The sequence below is a fragment of the Odocoileus virginianus genome, chromosome 20 (assembly GCF_023699985.2).
Source record: "Odocoileus virginianus isolate 20LAN1187 ecotype Illinois chromosome 20, Ovbor_1.2, whole genome shotgun sequence".
Classification (NCBI taxonomy): Eukaryota; Metazoa; Chordata; class Mammalia; order Artiodactyla; family Cervidae; genus Odocoileus; species Odocoileus virginianus.
In genome coordinates, this window is record NC_069693.1 from 1,034,933 (window position 1) to 1,057,457 (window position 22,525).

The 22,525-nt window shown below is 43.7% G+C and overlaps 1 protein-coding gene across 1 annotated transcript; it reads left to right on the forward strand.

Annotated features, from left to right (window-relative positions):
- The first annotated feature begins 1,421 nt into the window (after positions 1-1,421).
- LOC110140892 (zinc finger protein 606) lies at positions 1,422-21,313 on the forward strand. Its single transcript, XM_020899557.2, is given in 8 exon segments — positions 1,422-1,800; positions 2,673-2,782; positions 3,532-3,588; positions 4,064-4,152; positions 14,618-14,744; positions 14,984-15,082; positions 19,485-21,256; positions 21,259-21,313. Coding segments are annotated over 7 exon segments (2,217 nt in total). The 5' UTR covers positions 1,422-1,800; positions 2,673-2,751; the 3' UTR covers positions 21,301-21,313.
- Positions 21,314-22,525: the final 1,212 nt, after the last annotated feature.

Consider the following 22,525-nt stretch of genomic DNA (forward strand, 5'->3'; position numbering starts at 1 on the left):
GCTGACTTGTACTAGTTATTTTACTGTTGGTGACCTACAACCCAGCTCATAAAATGCCCTACTTTTTCCAAATAAAGTGTCCTTGACTCACCCTACCTTAACCTTTCGTTCTCATCTGGCTATGACAAAATGGAACCGGCTGGAGCCCTTCACTTGCCATGGGGTGATCACATTTTGGACATCTCTCAGAGGGAGCATGTCCACAGACAGCATACATTCTACTACCGCTCTGGTCTTTTCCGATTCAGAAACCTCAGTAACTGCTCAGACACAGCCCAGACTTCTGTAATAGAGGCATCCAAAATGGCTGTTTGGCCCAGTCTTGGCCACCCCATCACTCAGAGAACAGGGTACCATCCAGCAAGCTCTGGTAACTGAAGTAGCCGAGGGCCTGGACAAAAAGGAAGCAGCTTCATCACACACCTGTAACACGTTCTCCACTCACCCCTGGTAAACAGTTCTGCATTGAGAGGCCTTCTCCACGCCTTGTTCTCCATATTAGGGGCTGGACTGCAGTCCATGATGCACAAACTTGAACCCCCTGCCTGTTAGCGCTACCCTAAAAATACTAACCGGTCCACAATCTGACCACTGATCCCCACCCACCTTGATTACTGCATTGGTTCAAAAGTCATCAAGGTCCTTCCCTCACCCTCTTGAGCCTATTCTCACAAAAGCCAGAGTGAGTGATCCTTTGATGCGGACAGGGATACCTATGGCTGCTCTGCTCAGACCCATGCCCTGGCTCACAGCAGAGCCATTCTGATGCCCCCAGGCTCTCTCCAACCCGCCACTCACTCTGACCATCTTACTGTTGTTACAACTAAACAATAGAAACGTGGGTGGACAAATTAACAGGTGAGGGGAATGAGGAGTAAAGAGTAGGGGCCAGGAGGGCCAGAATCCTCTGGGCAAGGGTCCCTCCCAAATCCTTTCCTGGGAAGGAGGCGTCGGTTCAGCAGCCTCAAATTCGATTCGCAACAAGGGGTAAGGCTTCATATGTGAGGCGAAGCTCAAAATTGGGTTCCTCGTCCGAAAACGGTACATAAAAGCCTTCCTTACAACCCTTTAACTACTGAATGAAAAGGAAAGCACTTCAACAGACTTCAGTAAAGTTCCTACAAAGTGCGGCTACCGTGAGCTGCCATTTTAGGGACAGGCAAACTGAGGCTCGCCGGGCGGCGACTTACCAAGCCCACCCCCTAGCCGGCGCGGTCCGCGTCTAGGACAGTATCGCCCACCTCGCCAAGGCCTCGGACACTGCTGTCCCTGTAAGTCCATAAGAGGCGGAACTAGCGACAAGTGCCGCTTGGGGAATTTGCCAAGGAGGAGCTTCCGGTATACCGGAAGCGGGTCCCTAGAACTACCACTCCCAGTAGCCCGCGCGACGTGTCCCCGTCGACACCGGGGGAGAGGCCGCCATTGTCCGCGGCTGAGGTGAAGCGGTCGCCCGGGCGGTGGGATTATTACTGTTGCCGCTGCCGCTGGCCCGGAGGGTAGGGAGAACGGGCGGGGAGAGGTGGCGCCTACACCTGCGGCTGGCTCGCCGCCAGGGCAGGTCCCTTGGCCCGCCTCTGGCTTCGCGGAGGCGCTGGATCGGCTGGGCGGGCCCGGATGAGCCCGGCGCATCGGGCCTTTGTCCCCGGGGCGGGAACCCCAAGCTCAAGGCCGAGCCGGGCCGAATGTGAGCGCAACAAAAGCCGAACGCCCTCGGCGAAGCGAGCGCGAGCTTGTCTAGCTGCCCGCGGAGAGCAGGGGTCACCGGCCAGCAGGGGTGGGAGGCCGGCGGCTGCGAACCAGGTGAGGTCCGCCGTTCCCAGGACGGGCTGTGAGCATCGCACCCGCGGCGGGAGTACGGAGGAAGTCTGGGATGAGAGGCCAGAAGGCAGGTGACGAGGACGCCTCCAAGGCTGTCCCTAGGAGTCCACCTTGTCTTTCCCGACGGGCGTTTCTCGTGAGAACCCGTTCTCATCTGTCACAGAGGAAAGTCAAAAGTGACCTGGAACAACCCGGGGCTCCTTTAAAGGTGCAGTGACCGGATGACTTTGTCAAGTTGCAGACAAGCGTGCAGAATATTTAGTGTGCCAACTTGGAGTTTGGGCGCAGATCCCGGTGCTCCCGGTGCCCATAGGGCGTTCCAGTGCTTTATACACGCTCCCAGGAATCCGCAGAGCTCTGCCAGTTGGCGTTGGTGTCCTCCGAGAGGTCGTCGGAACTTGCATAAAGTTCTAGAATTTAGGGTTGGTCTGGCCTCCAAATTTGGTTTTCTGTTGGTCCCTGCACCAAGAGACAGATTTTTTTTTTTCCTACATTAGATTTACATAACTTAAAATTAACTGTTTTAGCGTACAAGTCCGTGGTTTTCTTGTGCGTTCACAGCGTTTTGCAGTTATCACCACTATATAATTCCAGAACACTTTCATCATCTCTCAACCCGCCCCCCCCCCCAAAAAAACCACCCTGAACCATTAAGCTGCCACTCGCCCGTTCTTCCCTCCCCTCAGCTCTAGACAACTACTTACATATGAAGGTTGTAGGTAGATTTTACAACGATTTTTGTTAAATCATTAGAAAAGCTACCTCGTCGTTATCAGTACCCGTCTCATGAAAACGGTTGACAAATTTCTCCCTCCTCATCCTGGACCATGCCCTTTTCCTACTTTTGTTACTAGGTGGGTTTTGCAGTTGGTTTTCAATAATCACCCAAGTCCACTGCTCCTGGGCAAGCTTCTGGTGGATTAATCCTGCGAGATGGCTGCCATCAACCCGTGGGGTTCATGGGGTGAGTTCAAATCCTGTTTCTTCTGGGCCTCCCTGGTGGTGACCCACTGTAGCTAGGGGTCAGAGCTGTAGAGGGAGTAAGGGTTTTGGGGATTGGAGGCGGTTTCTTTATCTTGGTACAGAATTAGAACTAAGTGAGCTTGTTTTGTTTTTTAATTGGTTGCTGTATAAAAGGTAATGTAATTTTCATGTATTTTATAGTTCTCTCCTGAGAAGCCTCATTAGTTCTAAGAGATTTTTCTGGTAATTTGTGAAATTTCTTGGAAGACAGTCATATACAACCAAAGTTTCTCTACCATCCCCATGTTTTTTACCTGTATTATTTTCACTGTATAGCGTTTGTTTATAATTTAAGAACATCATTAAATGGTGTCAGTAGTGTGTTTTATTTTTAAGTGAAGTTTCATGTATCTGTCATTAAAGACATCAAAAGACTAGTAATGTTTCCTAAAAGTTAAATGATGTTCAATTTTATCAGATACTTCTCCAGCCACTTAAGGGGTTCTGTTCTTAATTGTTCAGTAGCTGTATCATATCAATAAATTTCCTGAAAGTGACCCAGTTGTGCATTTTTGCTGTAAATCTAGCTTATGTTGTTTTTTTCCCCCACATGTCCTTGGGCTCTATTTATGGAATTTTGTTGTGCACATTAGTGAGACAGGTCTCCTTTTCCATCTTGTTGCCTTTAGTCACTAGGATCAGTGTCACAGTCCTTTCCTTTCCTTGTCCTAACCTGACCCTCTGGTGTAGGTTTCCTTATGGACCAATCCTGGGGGATGACGACTGTTGACCCATGGGCCTCCTGGGGTGAGTCAAGACCCTGTTTCCTCATCAGACACATTGGTTACCATATTGTGGTCTCTCCCATCAGTAACCTACCATTGCTGGAAATCAGAGCTGGTGGGGAGCGAGGAGGGGGACTGGTCCACATCTGTCTCTTGGCAGAGCTGGAACAGGGAAGAATCTGAACACATTACTGGGGGATCTTGTGATGAAATCCTCAGAACAGGATGCATGAGAATGCATGTGTGGCCATTTAGGGCTCAGACCCAGAAAGGCTGTGAACAGGTACTTTCTCTACGACAGTGCCTCAGGACAACAGGGATGGGTCATGTGTTTAGATTTATTGTTTAACTTCTCTGGATCCCACTGCCTTCATTGTAATGTGAGGAAGTGGATCTTTTTCCTTGCCCAAAAGGGAGGGACAGGGTCTGGAAGTAGTACTCAGGTGGGCCACTTCGGCAGGGAGAGCTGCCTCTGTGACTTCATTTTCCTCCCCCAGCTCTGTGCCCTCAGGACCCTACCTGGCAAGTGGAGGAGACCGCCGAGGAGAGAAGGAGGGTCCCAGGGCTCCCAACAGCCCAGACCCAGGTGAGATGGGGCTTCTGCTTTTATCTGATGGCTTACCCTCTTCCTAAGGTGTTGAGGGTGTCCCTGACCATCCCAGTTGATACGGCTCCTCAGTTTACCACAGCCAGGGTTTGAATAGAGAAGGAATCAGCCAGAAGTTTATTGATTTCTGAGCATAGATAGGGAGAATTCAGTTTTCCATGACTTGGAACCTCACTGTCAACCAGTCTATTCAGAGTCCTTGAGCCCCAGTGTGCTGTGGGCTGTTTGGTAGATAAGGGTCAGTCCCTTTTGGCAAGCAGTCCCCTCCCCTTTTTCCCTCCCATATATTGAGTGCCTGACTCATATTGGGCCTGTTTGCTGAGCCCTGTGCTTAGAGAGGGGAACAAGGTCAGTTGTGAGCCCCCGTCCTTAGGAGCTCCCAGGCCCCTTTCCAGGGTGGTTTAGTCAGCTCCTGAGGCCTTAGCATTCGCCTGGTGCTGTACATGTGATTCAGGACACAGGCCTGAGGTGCCTGGAAAGGCCCTGAGCCCTGCAGGAGCTGAGCCCAACGGATGCCTTGGAGGTGGGACAGAATCTGCATGGAGGCCATGTGCCGCAGCTGGGGTCCTTTTGCTGTGGAGAGGGAGGCTGCCTGGGAGATAGGATGCTCCTGAGCCAAGAGGTGAAAGGGACACATCAGCCAGATGGGCATAGCCTGGTGAGAGGAATCTGCCTTCTCTAGCACCATGGGGACACACTGCATGACCAGCATCTGGTTGAAGGCTGACTGTAATTTGATTTTAGGCCAAGAAAGCCAGGAAAAACCCTGCTGCATCCTGAATGCCTGCCACAGAGTTGGGGCTCCATCCTGGTTGCAGTAAGGAGCCACAGGAGTGTTGGGAGCGAGAAGCACCAGGGTCTAAAATGTAGCTGGAAGAATGCTCCTGGCAGGGGAGCGAAAAGAAGGGGATTGGAAGGCAGGCTGGCGAATCAGGCTTCAGTCTGATCGGCACCTGGAAGCAAGATCTGATACATATAAGGGAGTTGAAGCAGGAGGACTTTGTGATTGTTTGGGCAGAAGATTGGCTCCCTAGAGAAACAGAGGAGCAGAGTTAATGATGTTGGAGAGGTGTCATCCCCTTCCTCCCCTCTTGCCAAGCCTCCTTACTGGAGGCAGCCACTTAAGAATTTTTTTATAACTGTTTTATGAAAATATTATTCACATACCATAAAGTTCAACCTTTTAAAGTACATAGTTCAGTGGACTTTTTAGTATATTCACAGAACTGCAGCCATCACCAATATCTAGAATTTTCATCACTCCAAAAAGAAACCTTATACACATTAGTATAAGGTTACTTCCTGTTTCCCCAACTCCCAGCTCCTGGTAACCACTAATTTGCTTCTCTCTGTGTTTGCCCATCATGGACATTTCATATAAAGGGAACCAAATAATATATGGCCTTTTGTGTTTGCTTCTGTCACTTAGCATGTTTTGACAGGTTATTGATGTGATATCATTTATCAGTTTTTTTCTTCCTTACGACACAGAAATAGCCATTTTTAACTTACTGTTTCAGTTTTTTAGGAGTGTGTTAGTCGCTCAGTTGTGTCCAACTCTTTGCAACCCCATGGACTGTAGCCTGCCAGGTCCTCTGTCCCTGGAATTCTCCATGAAATAATACTGGAGTGGTTAGCCATTCCCTTCTCCAGGGGATTTTCCCAATCCAGGGATCAAACCCAGGTCTCTGGCATTGCAGAGACAAATTCTTTACTGTCTCAGCCATGAGAGAAGGGTTCCTTCTAAATGAGAGATTTTTATCCTAATTCATTGAATTTAGGTGTATCCTAATGATTTTCTGCTATGAAAGACAAAAATTGTTCCATTACTATATTTAGGTTTTTAATTTCTAAGTTAACAATAATGAGTCAAGCAAATGGGAGATAACTGTGATTTAAAAATGTTAATAGTATCTTTGCCTAACTTTGTGTCTCCCACCAAGTTAAAAAAATCAACAAAACCTCCCACAGTTTAAAAGCTGACTGGTGAAGCTTGTCATAAGTGTGCTGTCCCCACATGGCAGCGCTGCTGTCTCTGGGAGTCAAGGCCTGAATCATGTGATGCAGGGTGGTGGTTGTCTGGCATCAAAAGTTGAGTGAGTGGTGTTTGCTGCTGTTACAGTGTGCAGTCATTTTTAGATTCTGTAACATAGTCAGTAGTGAACCTAGACTAGGTTGAAAGATGGGCCCTGATCAGTTGCTTGGGAATAGAATTTAGCTGCAGTGAAATGCTATGAAGTTCTAATAACCATTGTGCTGCACTTAGCTGGCAATATTTGTGAGGGTTTATGAGAATTATTAGAGTTAATACCAAGAAAATAAAATGGAGAATTCAAATAACACCACCCTCCAGTGTCTGAAGAGTCTGAAGAGTGTCTGAAGAGTATGAGCACATACTCCTGGCCCTCTCTCCACACTCACTTTGGATCTTTCCCTTTGGGAAACTCAAGTCTTGAATATGTGAGTTTTGTATTAAGTAAGGTTTTCAGAAACACAGACAAGAGCCCCTTATGCCTTTGTTGTTCCCTCCAAATTAAATACTTATTGAAATAAAGCATTCACTTGGTGAAAACATCAAATGGCTGTCATCCCTTGTTATCGGTATAGTCTGATTTTAGAAACATGTTGATTAGTGAAGTTTCAGCTAGTGGGAGTCCATTATTTTGATGAATAGGGAAAATAATAATATTCCAACCCATTAAAAATCCCAGCCAGCCACTCCAAATGTGGAAACTCTTAAACCCCTCCTTAACAATCCGCCAACGTTTTCTGCACAATAAATGTTCATATAAGACATCAGTTAATGGAATACTCTGCCCCCATTCTTGATTGTCTCAAGGATGAACACACTCAAGTTACATTTTCCTTCTCTGCAAAGAGCTTGCCCTAAAATAGTAATAAATCATGAAGTTCTGAAGATGCCAAAGAGTCCAACATCTGAATTTTGCTAGGTTCCATGAAGGGGCCAGTGGTCAGAGAATTCAGGTAATGCAGGAGCAGTCAGATGAGATACTGTCAGGCAAACAGCTGAGACCCAGCTCATCACCCCCTGCGTCCTCCCATGGTTTATGTGTGGCTGGTGTATCAGATTTCATAAACTGCCTTAGAATGTCTAGATAAATGCTTATATGTGTATGCAAAGCCATCTGTCCAAAAATATTTACCAAAATTTGGGTGAAATATCTTTGCAATTCATCATGGCAGATAATAATTTGGAAGATGGGAATTCAGGTAAGGCTTACGTGAGAATTGGAAGGGCTCACTCTTACCTAGAGGTGGGCCCTTCTCTGCCCTGCCGCCTTGCTCCTGAGCATTAGGTAACAGTGACACTCCTCTCCCAGCTCCACCTCTTCGCTCCACAGCTGGTGAGACTAGGTGCCTGTCTCCTGCCATCTCTTCCTTCTGTTTCATCACCAGCCTCAGTTTTGGGGCCTGATGTTGGGGCATGTTCTGCTGGGGGTCTTTTTTTCTTTCTATTTGGTAGATCATGGATCCTTCAATTTTGATGACATCTCTCAACTCTGGAAATATGTTTTATTTAGATTTTTATTTTGAAAAATTCTATAACTATAGAAAAATATAAAAAGTGATAAGCTAGACAGGGTGCCTCCCATCATTCCAAATGAGCAGTTGTTAATGTTTTGCTGTATTTGCTTTGCTTTCTTTTTTAGTCCCCAATTACATTCTTCTCCTACCCTTCCTGAGAACAGCCACTTAAAATAATTGTACAGCAAGTCCATTTTCGTACTATATAGATAGTATGATACATGTAGATAATAAACTGTAGATATAAGGTAATAAATAATCTTACAGTTTTTAACAGTGCTTTATACATGCTTTCTTTACACCTTTTAAGGTCAATTTTGAGGTCCCACCATGTGATAGTAAAGATAGGTACATTTCTTTTTGCCCTATCAAAGACATGCGCTCTATATTCATCTTTTCTGTGGATAGGCTTATAAGTCCTCCCTCCCTCTACCATTTTTCCTATTTCAAACAAAGCTGTGTGGACATTACAATTTTACTTGTGTGCACATGTAAGTTTATCTTGGCATACTCCTGGAAGCAGAATTTTGCTAAGTTTTCGGGTATATGTGTTGTCAGTATGACCAGTGCTGCCATGTGGCTCTGAAAGAGCAAAGCCCCTTCTCAGTCTCCCCACTCTGGGGGAAGGTGTCTATTTCCATATTTGCTGCCACTTGACAGTATTAATATTGGGTGTTTTAATTTTTGCTTACCTGGAGACCAAGAAAATGTATTACTTTAATTTGCATGTCCTTGATTGCTTGTGGGGTTGAATATCTTTGCATGTAGTTATTGGTCATCTGTATTGCCTTCTCTCAGTCTCATTCCCATCTCTAGATTTCTGTAGACTCTGTTGATACATAAGCATTTCATGCTTTCTGGATCCTGAATCTTTGCTGTATACGGATTATCTTCTCCCAGTCTGTAGCTTGTCTTAACTTTCAGTTCAGTTCAGTCACTCAGTCATGTCCAACTCCTTGCGACCCCATGAACCGCAGCACGCCAGGCCTCCCTGTCAATTACTAACTCCCTGAGTTTACCTAAACTCATGTCCATTGAGTCAGTGATGCCATCTAACCATCTCATCCTCTGTCATCCCCTTCTCCTGCCTTCAATCTTTCCCAGCATCAGGGTCTTTTCAGATGAGTCAGCTCTTCACATCAGGTGGCCAATGTATTGGAGTTTCAGCTTCAACATCAGTCCTTCCAATGAACACCCAGGACTGATCTCCTTTAGGATGGACTGGTTGGATCTCCTTGCAGTCCAAGGGACTCTCAAGAGTCTTCTCCAACACCACAGTTCAAAAGAATCAATCCTTCGGTGCTCAGCTTTGTTTATAGTCCAACTCTCACATCCATACATGACTACTGGAAAAACCATAGCCTTGACCAGATGGACCTTTGTTGGCAAAGTAATGTCTCTGCTTTTTAATATGCTGTCTAGGTTGGTCATAACTTTCCTTCCAAGGAGTAAGCGTCTTTTAGTTTCATGGCTGTAGTCACCATCTACAGTGATTTTGGAGCCCCAAAAAATAAAATCAAAGTCAGCTGCTGTTTCCACTGTTTCCCCATCTATTTGCCATGAAGTGATGGGACTGGATGCCATGATCTTAAGTTTTCTGAATGTTGAGCTTTAAGCCAACTTTTTCCCTCTCCTCTTTAACTTTATGGTGTCTTTTGTCAGGGAAATGTTTTTCGGTATATATTTGTCAAATGTATCTGTTTTTGCTTATGGCTAGCATTTTATGTAAAGAAGTCCTTTATTTTAAAACAAAATCCGTTCCTGTCCTTTTCCTTTATATTGTTTTTCTGAGGTTATTTATATGACCTCCTGACCTGATTGCTGTGTTTTCTGTCTCTTCGTTTTCTGTGGGTTCTTGTACTCCAAGCCTCTTGTATCATCCTGTCCTGTTTTATACTGAAACTTTCCAGTCTGGGGATTATAATTTCAGACCATTGAAAGTTCTGTGTGACTGCAGCCTGGATTCTCTGTCCCCTTGGCTGCTAAGTTCAGTCTCCACCTGTGCAGGTGTTTCTCCTGTGTTCAGGGGCCCTCCTATCTGTCTGTGTTTACCAGAGAACTTTGTGGCTCTCTGCAGCTGAGCAGCTTTGGTTTCTGACCTCACTCCCTCCTTGTCTCTTTTTCTGTCTCTCCTGACAAGTCTCATTCTAAACTGCATGGGCCTGGGTGGGCCATGATCACCAGATCAGTTCTGCTTGCAGTTTCCTGGGTATACAGCTGACTGTCAGGTCATCCACAGACCCCTCCTCTCTCCCTGTTTTGGGCTGAAGGGGGTCTCAGCTTCAAGGCGGTCACTCACCTGGGCAACCTGAGAACCTCTTACACACTTTCCCATCAGGTAGAGTGGCTGGCAGGGAGGAGGGGAAAGTGGCAAAGGTGTCCTGAGTACAAGCCTTTAAGCCTGATTTTCACTCCTGACTTCAGTGGCATTTAAACCCAGAGCCCAGAGCCTCTCCTGGGGTGCTCCTTCCACTGCAGCCCCTTCTCAAGTGCAGGGTGGGGGTCTCTGGTGTTTCATTGTTCAGCCACACTTTCCTCTGCTCCCCATCTTACAGGAATGTGTGGACCACCACGTGCTGATGGCTTCTTTTCTTTAGCTGACTGGCTTTTCTTTAAAACTAGGTGGTTTGGGGGACTCTGGCTAGGTGGTCCAGTGGCTGAGACTGTGCTCCCAATGCCGGGGTCCCAGGTTCAATCCCTGGTCAGGGAACTAGATCCCACATGCCACAACTGAGACCTGGCACAGTCAAATAAAAACAAATATTAAAAAAAAGCCAGGTGATTTTTAAACCTGTTAGTTCCCTGTCGTGCTATAACAGGTTACCACAAACAGCGACTTAGAGCACCGTGAATCTGCTCTCTTGTTCTGGAGCTCTGAGTCTGGAACGGGCCTACAGGGCTCTCACCTTCCTGGGGGCTCGGCCACAAACAGCGACTTAGAGCACCGTGAATCTGCTCTCTTGTTCTGGAGCTCTCAGTCTGGAACGGGCCTACATCGGGGGAGAGTTGGCTTCCTTGCTTTCACTCAGTTCTGGAGGCGCCTGCATTTCTTGGCTCGGGGGCCTTACCTCCAGCGTGCATCACTCTGAACTCTGCTTCCATTGTCTCGTCTTCTCTGGTGCGGACGCCTCCTTCACTTGTAAGCACCATTGTGATTACATTGAGCCCACCTGGATAATCCAAGATAATCTCCCCATCTCAGCATCCTTAATGTAATCTCATTGCTGTAACTGTGACATCTTTTGTCATGTTGAGGGAGCCGTCATTAGGATGTGGACGTCTTTGGCAGGACCATCATTCAGCTGACCACAGATATCCACGTTCATCAACCTTAGCAAACAAATGTCAGCTTTCAGCTTTCTGCCTTTGTGTCTATTTGGATACCTTAAAAAAAAAAAAAAACCTAGATCCTATGATAGGCCGTAATGGAAAAGAGTGTTTTTTTTAAATGTATATATATGTATAACCTGGAGAGGGAAATGGCAACCCACTCCAGTACTCTTGCCTGGAAAGTCCCATGTATGGAGGCGCCTGGTAGGCTGCAGTCTATGGGGTTGCTACAAGTCGGACACGACTGAGCAGCTTCACTTTATATGTATAACTGAATCAATTTGCTATACAACAGTTATAAACAACATTGGAAATCAACTATATGTCAATAAGTTTCTTTAAAAGTTTATTTTTATTGACGTATAGTTGATTTCCAATGGGGTATCAGGATGGGGAATACATGTAAATCCATGGCTGATTCATGTCAATGTATGGCAAAAACTACTACAATATTGTAATTAGCCGCCAACTAATAAAAATAAATGGAAAAAATAAATAAAAAATAAATAAAACAACAACGAAAAACTTTTTTTTTAAAAGTCAAATATTAGGAGAAAAAAGTATTTTATAGCAAAGCTCAGATATTACATTGTTTCATCATCCATGTATGTATCTGAGACATACACACCTTTTAGGAAGTGAACACAATACCTTTATCACACCCAACAAAATTAACAGTAATTCTTTAGCATTACTTAGTACCAAGCCTGCATTTAGTTTTCCCCACTTGTCCCCAAGATATCTTTTGCTGTTGGTTTACTCAGATCAGGATCCAAGCGAGAATGGCACATTGCTTGTATTTCATATGCTGATGAAACCAGGTCGCCTCTCTTGTTGGTTTGCCTAATTTTGCCCTTGTGATGTCCTTGGATGAATTCCTTCATCCTGCTGTCTCCTGTAGACGGGTAATTGAGCTAGAGGCTAGAGCAGTTACAGGCTTTGTATTTTGGGCAAGAGTCCTTGATAGGTGGTGCTGAGTCCCTCCTGTGCTGCATGAGTTGGCACAAGTTGTCTGTTGTCCCATTTCCAGATGATGTGATTGATTAGTGGGTGCAGGTATAGTCAGTCTGATCCCTCCGTCATAAATTTCCCTGTCTGCTTTGCACCTGTAGTTTAGCAGTCATTGCTGATCATTGCCAGAGTGCCAGGGTCCACTGTTTTATTAGGAGTTGTGGATTCTTTCTAGTGATTTTTTTTGTTCTGTCTCTGTTAAAGGTGGTTGTTCCTTTTTAAGTATTTGTGTGGGGATCTGTTGGGCTCTTTGGAGGAGTGGGAGGTAAACTTGTGGCTTATTCCACCTGCTTGACTGCTGCCAGGGTGTGGGCTTGGATATTGTTAACTGTTGAACTTTGAAGCCATGTAAGTAGGTGCCACCTTACAGGGAGATAGCATCCTAAGAGCACCCTGGGCAGGAAGCATGGCCTCCTGCCTGGGGTTTTGCCAAAAGCTTTCACTTTCGTATCAGGTTTAAAGGATTTGTTAACAAAATAAGCCACTCGCTATATACAAATAAATAATACAAATATTTGTCAGAGAATTATCTACCTTCCTTTCAATATATTAACATTAAAAGAGAAATAGAGCAGAGGATACATCACCAAATTGTGTTTTGACCAACATCCAGACTTAAACATTGCTGGGAAGTCCCAAGGCATAGCACATCTGGAGTCCCAACTGGGAAAGGGTCCCAGGCCGCGCATCCACTCTGTGGGTGAGACTTCAGAGATTGCAGTTTAGGTTCCTGCTCAGTTCCAGGATGGCGGCAAACTAATATCATCATCAGTCTGTGACCAAACTGCAAGCCTGGTTTCATGTTAATGCTGTTTGTTGTGTCTTGTAAAACTTGGGATGTTGCTGGGACTTGGGGTTTGGTTGGGGCTTGGTTGGGGCTTGGTTGGCCCGGCCCCCTTCAGGGGCTCAAGGACCTCAAGATTCCTCCCTCATCTTATCTAAGGTGCTGCAGGTCTTGGACTCAGCACACAGTTACTCCCAGTCTGGGCACTGTCCACACAGGTTAGAAGCAAGGCCAGAGGCCTGTTCTGCTTTGTCTCTGAAGCCTAAACAAGACTTTTTTTTTTAAATTTCCCTAACACCCCTGAGTGTATCACTCTGGAAGTACAGTGAGTTTATGCTTTGTGCACACTTAGGTTTTATGCACTTCTCTACCTGAATGTCACATTTAAGTAAAAATGTTTACGTTACCCAAGAATGTAGAGGCAGCTACCATTAAGAAAACTGAGGCCTGGGCAAGTCTTCAAGAGGAAAACCCATTGTCATTGAGGAGTCTGAGTTTTGGGAGGGTTTCACCATAGGAGGTTGTAGTCAGCCATTGAAAATGTTTTTTGGAGTAAGAGAATCACGGGAGCAGAAGCAATTCTGTGTTTCAAGCCAGTTGTGTGAAGGGGGTGAGGGGAGCAGTTCAGACCAGCAGAGAAATCTACTCTGAAGACCCAGCATGAGAGCTGGCCCTCATCAGAGATGACAGGCTTGGTTTATGAGCCATGACCCACAGGGACGGAAGAAAGGCGGCCGTATGTGGTTGGAAGAGAAGTGTTTAACAGGCTTTGTAGAGGTTCACCAGATGCTATGAGGGGAAGCGCACTGCATACGTGTCCGTTCAGTGGGTGTTTATCCTGAGGGAATTCTGTGCAGACCTGGAGGAGAGGACCATTGTGGATAGACAGGCCAAGAGAGAGGCCTCAAAAGGAGCAGGGGCTGTGGGGTTTGTAGCATACCTCCGACAACACACAGCTCACTCCCCACTGCCCTCATGAGGGAAGATATGCCCCTGCCCCAGCCTGGAAGTGCCCAGATACCTGAAACTCACTTTGATGGCTTCAAAGGGCTGTACAGGATGCATTTGTTGCAAGAATCAGACGTCCTTTAATTTTTCTAGTGGGTATTCCTGGTTCTTAAAAACGTCAATATGAACTTTTTAGAACTCAGAGTGCTTTGATAGCAACTGTAAGTGGTTCTCCTTGGCTTGGACAGTTCTGCTCAGTCCTGGCCCACCCCACCTCCAGTCCTTGGGAGGCTGTCCTCAGAAATAATCTGGGAGTGGAAACTTCTCTCTGTGCCCAGGAAGGCAGCCTCTGAATGTTTAGAGAACCCTTGCAGGTCCTGGATCCACTTGTAGAGCAGATGTCAGCCCCAGGTTCTCTGCTCTGTGGATCAGGGTTCATGTTCTGCGTCCATCTTGGTCCTGGTCCTGGTCTTGGTCTCATTAAGTGTCTGCACCTCTGGAGAAGCAGGAAGAACTGCCCAGATACTACCCAGTGTTACTAGAACTGAGCAAGACTTGGGAGAGAGCTGCTCATTTTTATTGTGGTTACTGTGAGCCCAGGTATCCACTTTCCTAACAGTACATCCCAAATGCAGGGCCCTGGCTGGCTCCCAGTGAGACCTTACCCACATCAGTCAGAATATTGAATACATTCAGGGCAATTCCTCTATGTCCTGTTTCCTCTCCAATGCTGTCAGCCCTACTCCCTCCCCAGAAAACACTAGATGGAGGAGGGAGCAGGGAGAGGTGTCTCCCGGTTGAAGAGGAACATGTCTGGTCTTTTAGGAACCAGTGACCTTCAATGATGTGGCTGTGGACTTCACACAAGAGGAGTGGGGGCAGCTGGACCTTGTTCAGAGGACCCTGTACCGTGATGTAATGCTGGAGACCTATGGGCACCTGCTGTCTGTAGGTAAGCTGGTGGCTGACCGAATGAATACCAAATGAATAATGAAGCTGTCCTTGCAATACCCTCTGCTACTCCCTGTTTACCATCTTATATGAGCCTCAGGAGGGCCAAGGTGATCATGAGCCCTGAAGTTCAAGGATGGAGTCCCTACTGATCATAAAGTATGAATTGAAGACACTCATGAAAAGAGTAGGGGAAGGAGGGTTACATGACTATACAAGTCTGTGTTTTTCTTCATGTAGGGAATCAGATCACCAAGCCTGAGGTCATCTCCCTGTTGGAGCAAGGAGAAGAGCCATGGTCAATGGAACCAGCCTATCCTCTTCAAGGCACTTGTCCAGGTGAGAGCAGGCCCCAGGTGGGAGACAGGAACCTTCCTCCAAGCCCTACTTTTTGAGAAAAGGGCTGAGGCCATGAGGAGTTCACTTCCTCAGATAGCATCACAGTTCCTTCCAAGGAGCTTCATCCCTTGTACTATTTTCAGAACAAAGATTCCCACCTTCTTAACAAGGTAGCAATTTTTGTATGCTGCAGTTTCCCTCCTTACCTCTCATGTGCTGTCCCTTTTGTCTAAAAAGACTTCTCATTCATTTACCTGCTTTTTAATTTTTATTGCAAAACTTGTATCCTGTAGTCACAGACTCTTCTTTACAAAAAAAAAAAAAAAAAAACCAGCAAAAGTGATTGTTTAATACAGATAATGTATTTACATGATTTAAAAACTCAAAGCTATATAAAATGGGTAAGTGAAAGAAAGTTTCATTTATACTTACTCACACTGTTGGTATCCTCCAGAGAGACACACAGAAACACACACAGGTAACCCCTTTCCTTTTACTATAAATTTTGGGGTTATTTTATTAGTGGTTGTCCTAGGAATTATAATTAATGTCTTACTTTGCAGCAGTTTAGTTTGTATTTTATGTAATTGTCTTTTAAATCAGATAGGAAACAAAAATGCATTTATACAGTCTTGTATTTACCTATATAGTTACCTTCACTGGTGGTCTGTATTTTGAGTTATTGTCTTTTCATTTCAGTCTGAAGAACTCCTTTTAGCATTTCTCACAGGGCAGCTTTACTAGCAAACTCTTACCTTTTGTTTTCTCAGGGAAGGTCTTGATTTTTCTATTTTTGAATGATAGTTTTGCCAGGTATAGAATTCGTGGTTGCCACATTTCTTTTTTCTGTCCTCCCTGGTTTCTAATAAGAAATAAGCTGTTAATCTTGTTGAGGATCCCTTGTGTGTGATGACTTACTTCTCTCTCGTTGCTTTCTGGATTCTTTCTTTGACTTTTGAAAATTTAACTATAGTGTGTATGCACATGGCCTTCTAGATTCCCAGGAATATGTTAGAACTTTTCAAAGCTCCTGTACATATCTCACTCTTCAGCTTTTCCTTTTATTTTTTGGTTTGTATATTGTTTGCCCCAACCATTTTCCATCATCTTAGACAGTAATTTAAAATAAAAAAAAGGCTTCTTAAAACTTTGCCTGGAAATGTTTGACAGATCCCTACATTCTGGAAACTTTTAGCACTGTGCAAGTTCCCACAAGCCTTTCAAGTGGGATCTTTCTTGGAACCACCAAACAGCTCAGATAATGACTATTCTTTGGGAGTGAGGCTTTGAAAAAGCTCTAGCTTTGTTCTGTTTCCTCCAGCACCAGAAATATGGGATGTTATTTTCCAAGGCTACTGCTGAGTTGAGGAGTCAGAGATGGGATTAGGGTAAGTTAAAATGCTACAAATCTGTTACTATCAAAATTAACTATTCTCCTTGAATAAACTCTCTCTGGGTCACTGCACAGCTTTGGTTAAGCATATAGGCACACATAGTTACTTTTCACCTTTCCAAAGGTAAAATACAGTACACATTGTTCTGTATTTTGTTATTTTTAATTTAACAATATACTGTGCTCTCTCTTGAGTCCTAAAGGTGGACATCTTCCTGTCTACTCTAACAAAGTGGGCTTTTGTGGAGTCTTTCCTGTTGCCCCCATCTGGATCTGAAACCCTGTACCAAGGAGTCATAATTTCCAGTAGCTTTTATGTGCTGACCTTTCTGAGTAATCATCCTGAGCCCTGCGGTTCCACCAGCTTCAGCCTTACACTTCTGCCTTCTTTCAGATCATCTCAGCTGTCTCCTTGATACTGATAGAACCAGGAATCTCAGCTTTCCCTTCTGGCTGGTATCCCCATCTTCCTGATGTGTATTCCTTGTGCCAGCCTTCTGTGAGTCCCCAGAGCTGGAAATGGGGAAGTCATCCTGACTCCCTGCTCTTTCCTCTCTAAGAAGTAATCTCTCTTCTCATCCAGCTCAAATTGCTGAGTAAATTTTTATTTGTTATGAGCCTCTCAAGTGGTATTTCTAGATTTACATCCCTGAAGTCTTCCATTATGAGGTCTCTGCCAATAAACCTACAATGACTTGCATTACCTTTTAAATAACTGACTTGATTTCAAGACCTTCCAATTTTCTCTGTTTTCTTTTTCTCTCATTATTTCCTGCCTAATTCCTGGAGTTTACTCAGCTGGCATCCTTAAGGATGTGTGATGCCTTTGCTCATCAGCTTGCCTCTGCTCGTGCTATTCTGGCAGTCTGTACTTGAGCCATGCTCGAAGGCTGAGCTCATGTCGTTTCTTGTGGGTGAAACCTTGCTGGATGGCTTCTGTCATGCTGATCTCCTTTGGCCTCTCACCTGCTTAGCATCTACAGCCCCACAATCACAGTGTTTCAATTGTCCTTTCATCACAGAGATAATAACTTACAGGTGGAAGATACGCTCAGGCCACAAGTACTGATTGTAAAGCTGGTCAGAAATTCGTCAGTCACTTGATCAGCTACCATTTTAGAAAGTTTTTTACTGGGAAAATTCAAAAGCTATTTGAAGATCATTCCCAGACTTCTGGGACTTCCCTGGTGGCTCAGCAGGTAAAGAACCTGCCTGCTAATGCAGGAGATGCGAGTTTGATCCCTGGGTCAGGAAGATCCCCTGGAGGTGGAAATGTAACCCACTCCAGTATACTTGCCTGGGAAATCCCATGGACAGAGGAACCTGGTAGACTACAGTCCATGGGGTCACAAAGAGTTGGACACAACTGAGCACAAAGCAGGACTCCCTAACTTCTAGGAGCTAAGCTTAAAATTAATAATAAATGCCAGTTCTTCAGCAGAGTAGAATCTCTCTCTGTTGTAATGGACTTGGGTAGTAAAAGGGGAAAATAGTATATAGTGAAGAAAGCAGGAAAAACCTGAAGAAAACCAGGGTCTAGGTCCTTATTGGGTCCCTGTAGCTTTTAGACACTGTGGTATGCTGAATAATGATACCCTCCTCCCCCCACAAAATGTCCACATCCGAAGCTGCATATGGTGCTTTATGTGGCAAAAGTGGCTTTTCAGATGTGAGTTAAACTAGGAATCTTTGAGATGCAGAGATTATCTTGGATTGTCTGGATGGGCCCATTGTAATCATGAGTTCCTTATAAGAGTGAGCGTCAGAGACACCAATATGATTGACAGAAGCAGAGATGGGAATAATATACTTTGAAGATAGAAAGAGGAGCTACAAGTCAAAGAATACAAGCAGCTTTTAAAGCTGGGAAAAGCGGGGATATGGATTCTCCCCTAGAGCTTCTGAAGGGAAGCTACTTTGATTTTAGCCCAGTGAAAACCATTGATAACCTCTGACTTTCAGACTGTGAGATGGATGATTTGTTATAGCAGCAATTGGAAACTAGTAAAGACCTTTCCGTTGTTGGAGGACTAATACCTCAGCCGTGATGATAGGTGGCTTCCACATATTGAATTTGTCAGGCATTTTGTTGGTTTTACAATCTCATTTAATCTTCAGAAAACTCACCTAAGGGGAGTGGCAGAGCCAGTAATTAAATACAGATTATCAGACTATAACTCCTGTATCTTTTTCTTCGCAGTATGCTGTCTTTCAAGTCTGTCTCTTCTGCCATCACTCTACAAATTATTCTGCAGTGTTACAAGAACTTTAGGAGTATCCTTAAACTCTGTGATTTTTGCCCTTTGGGCAGATGATTTTGTGTTACTGAGTGAACTCTGTGGAATAGGAAATAAGGCTTGAAGGCTTGTTGGTGATACTTTCGCTTAACACCCCTCATTTTTTTGGTAGGTGTCCAAATAGGAGAGCAGTAGGACATTATAACACATAAATGAATTGACACGCTTTAATAATTAAAATATTAGTTGCTGAGGGGCTGGTTGTTCGTCTGTCTTTTGCTAAACCAGTTGTCATTTTTTCACGTTAGTAGTATTAAATGTGTCAGGATCCTCCAGACAGCCCCTCCAAGTTCAGTGGTTCACTGAAGTACACACTGAACTCAGAAGGCGTTACACTCAGTGTAATGGATTGTTACAGTGAAAGGATGCAGAGCAGCATCAGCAGAGAGTAAGGTGTGTGGAGCTAAGTCCAGAGGAAACCAAGTGCAGGCTTTCAGTAGCTCCTTACTCTAGTCCTCCTTTACATGGGGAAATGTTCCTAAATGGGTTTTATTCATATTCATTACACATTTTGTATTCTGGTTAACTACTTATGTTCACTCTTTACTATTTTCCTCTTTCCTGTTATGATCTTTCTCTGGGTTACCAGTCTATTTGGAAACAAGTTCACACTTGCCTTTTCAATAACATGGGCAATAAATCTTACCTTGTCCACCCTACTCTTAGAATTTGTTTTCTCTATACTCTCATGGACTTTTTCTATTTATTTCAGAATGGATGAAAAATCTTGAAAGCAAAGCATTGATCCCAACACAGAGCATACTTGAGGAGGAACAGTCCCATAGCATGAAGTTGGAGAGATACATATGGGATGATCCTTGGTTCTCCAGGTTAGAAGTTTTGGGATGTAAAGACCAATTAGAAATGTATCACGTAAACCAGAGTACGGCTATGAGGCAGATGGTCTTCATGCAAAAGCAGATACTATCTCAAAGAGGCTCTGAGTTTTGTGAACTTGGAGCAGGGTGTAGCCAGAGCTTAAGCATTGTTCCATCTCAGAAAGTTTCTCAAATAGAACATTTCTATAAGCCTGATGTAAATGCTGAAAGTTGGAGATGTAACTCAGCCATAATGTATACTGATAAGATTACCTGTGAAAATAATGAGTATGACCAAGCCTTCTACCAGTCCATGCAGCCTGTTCACCCTGCAAGTGTACAAACTGGAGATAATCTTTTAAAATGTACTGATGCTGTTAAATCTTTCAATCACATACTGCATTTTGGTGATCATATGGGAATGCATACAGGAGAAAAACTCTATGAGTATAAGGAATGCCATCAAATCTTTAACCAGAGCCCATCATTTAGTGAACATCCAGGAATTCATAATGGAGGAAACCAGTATGATTACAAAGAATATGAAAACATTTTTTATTTTTCATCCTTTATGGAACATCAAAAAATTGGTACTGTAGAGAAAGCATATAAATACAACGAATGGGAGAAAGTCTTTGGGTATGACTCCTTCCTTACACAACATACAAGCACTTACACTACAGAGAAACCTTATGAATATAATGAATGTGGAACATCTTTCATCTGGAGTTCTTACCTTATCCAACATAAGAAAACTCATACTGGAGAGAAACCCTATGAATGTGATAAATGTGGAAAGGTTTTTAGGAATCGTTCAGCCCTTACTAAACATGAACGGACTCACACTGGAATAAAACCTTATGAATGTAATAAATGTGGAAAAGCCTTCAGCTGGAATTCTCATCTTATTGTACATAAGAGAATTCATACAGGAGAGAAACCTTATGTATGTAATGAATGTGGGAAGTCTTTCAACTGGAATTCCCATCTTATTGGGCATCAGAGAACTCATACTGGAGAGAAACCTTTTGAATGTACTGAATGTGGGAAATCTTTCAGCTGGAGCTCCCATCTTATTGCCCATATGAGAATGCATACTGGAGAGAAGCCCTTTAAATGTGATGAATGTGAAAAAGCATTTAGGGATTACTCAGCCCTTAGTAAACATGAAAGAACTCACTCTGGAGCAAAACCATATAAATGTACTGAATGTGGAAAATCCTTCAGCTGGAGCTCCCACCTTATTGCCCATCAGAGAACTCACACGGGAGAGAAACCCTATAACTGTCAGGAATGTGGCAAAGCATTCAGAGAACGTTCAGCCCTCACTAAACATGAAATAATTCATTCTGGGATTAAGCCCTATGAATGCAATAAATGTGGAAAATCCTGTAGCCAAATGGCTCACCTCGTTAGACATCAAAGAACTCACACTGGAGAAAAGCCCTATGAATGCAATAAATGTGGAAAATCCTTCAGCCAGAGCTGTCACCTTGTTGCTCATCGGAGAATCCACACTGGTGAGAAACCCTACAAATGCAACCAATGTGAAAGATCCTTTAACTGTAGCTCTCATCTTATTGCTCACCGGAGAACTCATACTGGAGAGAAACCATATAGATGTAATGAGTGTGGAAAAGCATTTAATGAGAGTTCTTCCCTTATTGTACATCTGAGAAACCATACTGGAGAAAAACCCTACAAATGTAATCATTGTGAAAAAGCTTTTTGTAAGAATTCATCTCTTATTATTCATCAAAGAATGCATAGTGGAGAGAAACGCTTTATATGCAACAACTGCGGAAAAGCCTTTAGTGGTCACTCAACCCTCCTCCAACACCAGAGAATTCATAGTGAAGAGAAACTCTGTGAATTGAATTGATGAGGTTTTTATTTTATTGTACACTTGATAACACACTGAAAAAACCCTATAAGTATAATCAAGTGGGGAAATTTTAATAAGAGTTTAGTAAGACTTCTCCCCCTATTAATCAGTAGAAATTACCTTTGTAGAAGAAACCTGTGAATGAAAAGAATAAGTAAAAGCCTTCCACAGTTATGTAGCCCTTGTTTAAAATCAAATAAGTACAGTGAAGAGAACTCCAGACTCCCCTCATGGTTCACCAGGAATCCTACTTGAGCAACATGAACATAGGGAATGAAACGTCTTTTAGTAAGAGATCTCTACTGTTTGTGGCTCAGAGTGCATTGTTATGGGAAAAACTTTATCCTAGAAAAGTATTTTCAACTGGAAATACACTCTTTTGCATCAAGCTGGAGTATTGAATGGAAGCTTTACAATAATATTTGTGCATCATTATGGAAACACAGATTGTGCTATTGTAAGAGGAGGGTCTGGGTGCCCTTTAAGAATAGAATATGGAATACTAAACCTGAATTTAAGAAAAAAAATAGTATTGAATGGGATATTTACTTTAATCAGGATTAGCCTTAGAGTAGTAAATGAGATTACTAATGATGGAAAGGTTATCGCGCAGAAGTATGAGACTGATGTTCTTGGAACAAAAGGTGATACTTAATAACCCAGTGTGTCAGTGTCCATGGTTTACTCATTACTGCAGTTGGACAATTAGTTTGTAATCTGTTTTAGGCCATCACGTAAGTTATAATTATGGACACTGAGTCAGAACGCATAACATAAAGGAATAAAAAGGACATAGAACTGTATGTATATATCCACTAGAACATCTGAGAAGTGTATTTGCATAAGGACTGGAAATACTCATGGGTAAATTAACCTAATTAAGATTTTAAGTTTTACAAACACATATAGCACTTACCATGTACTAGACTTTTTTAAAAAATGCTTTTCAGATATTAACTTATTCAATCCCCTTAATTCTATAAGATAGGAACTATTATTATCTCAATTTTACAAGTGGGGAAACTGAGGCAGAGATCATAAGAAACCTAC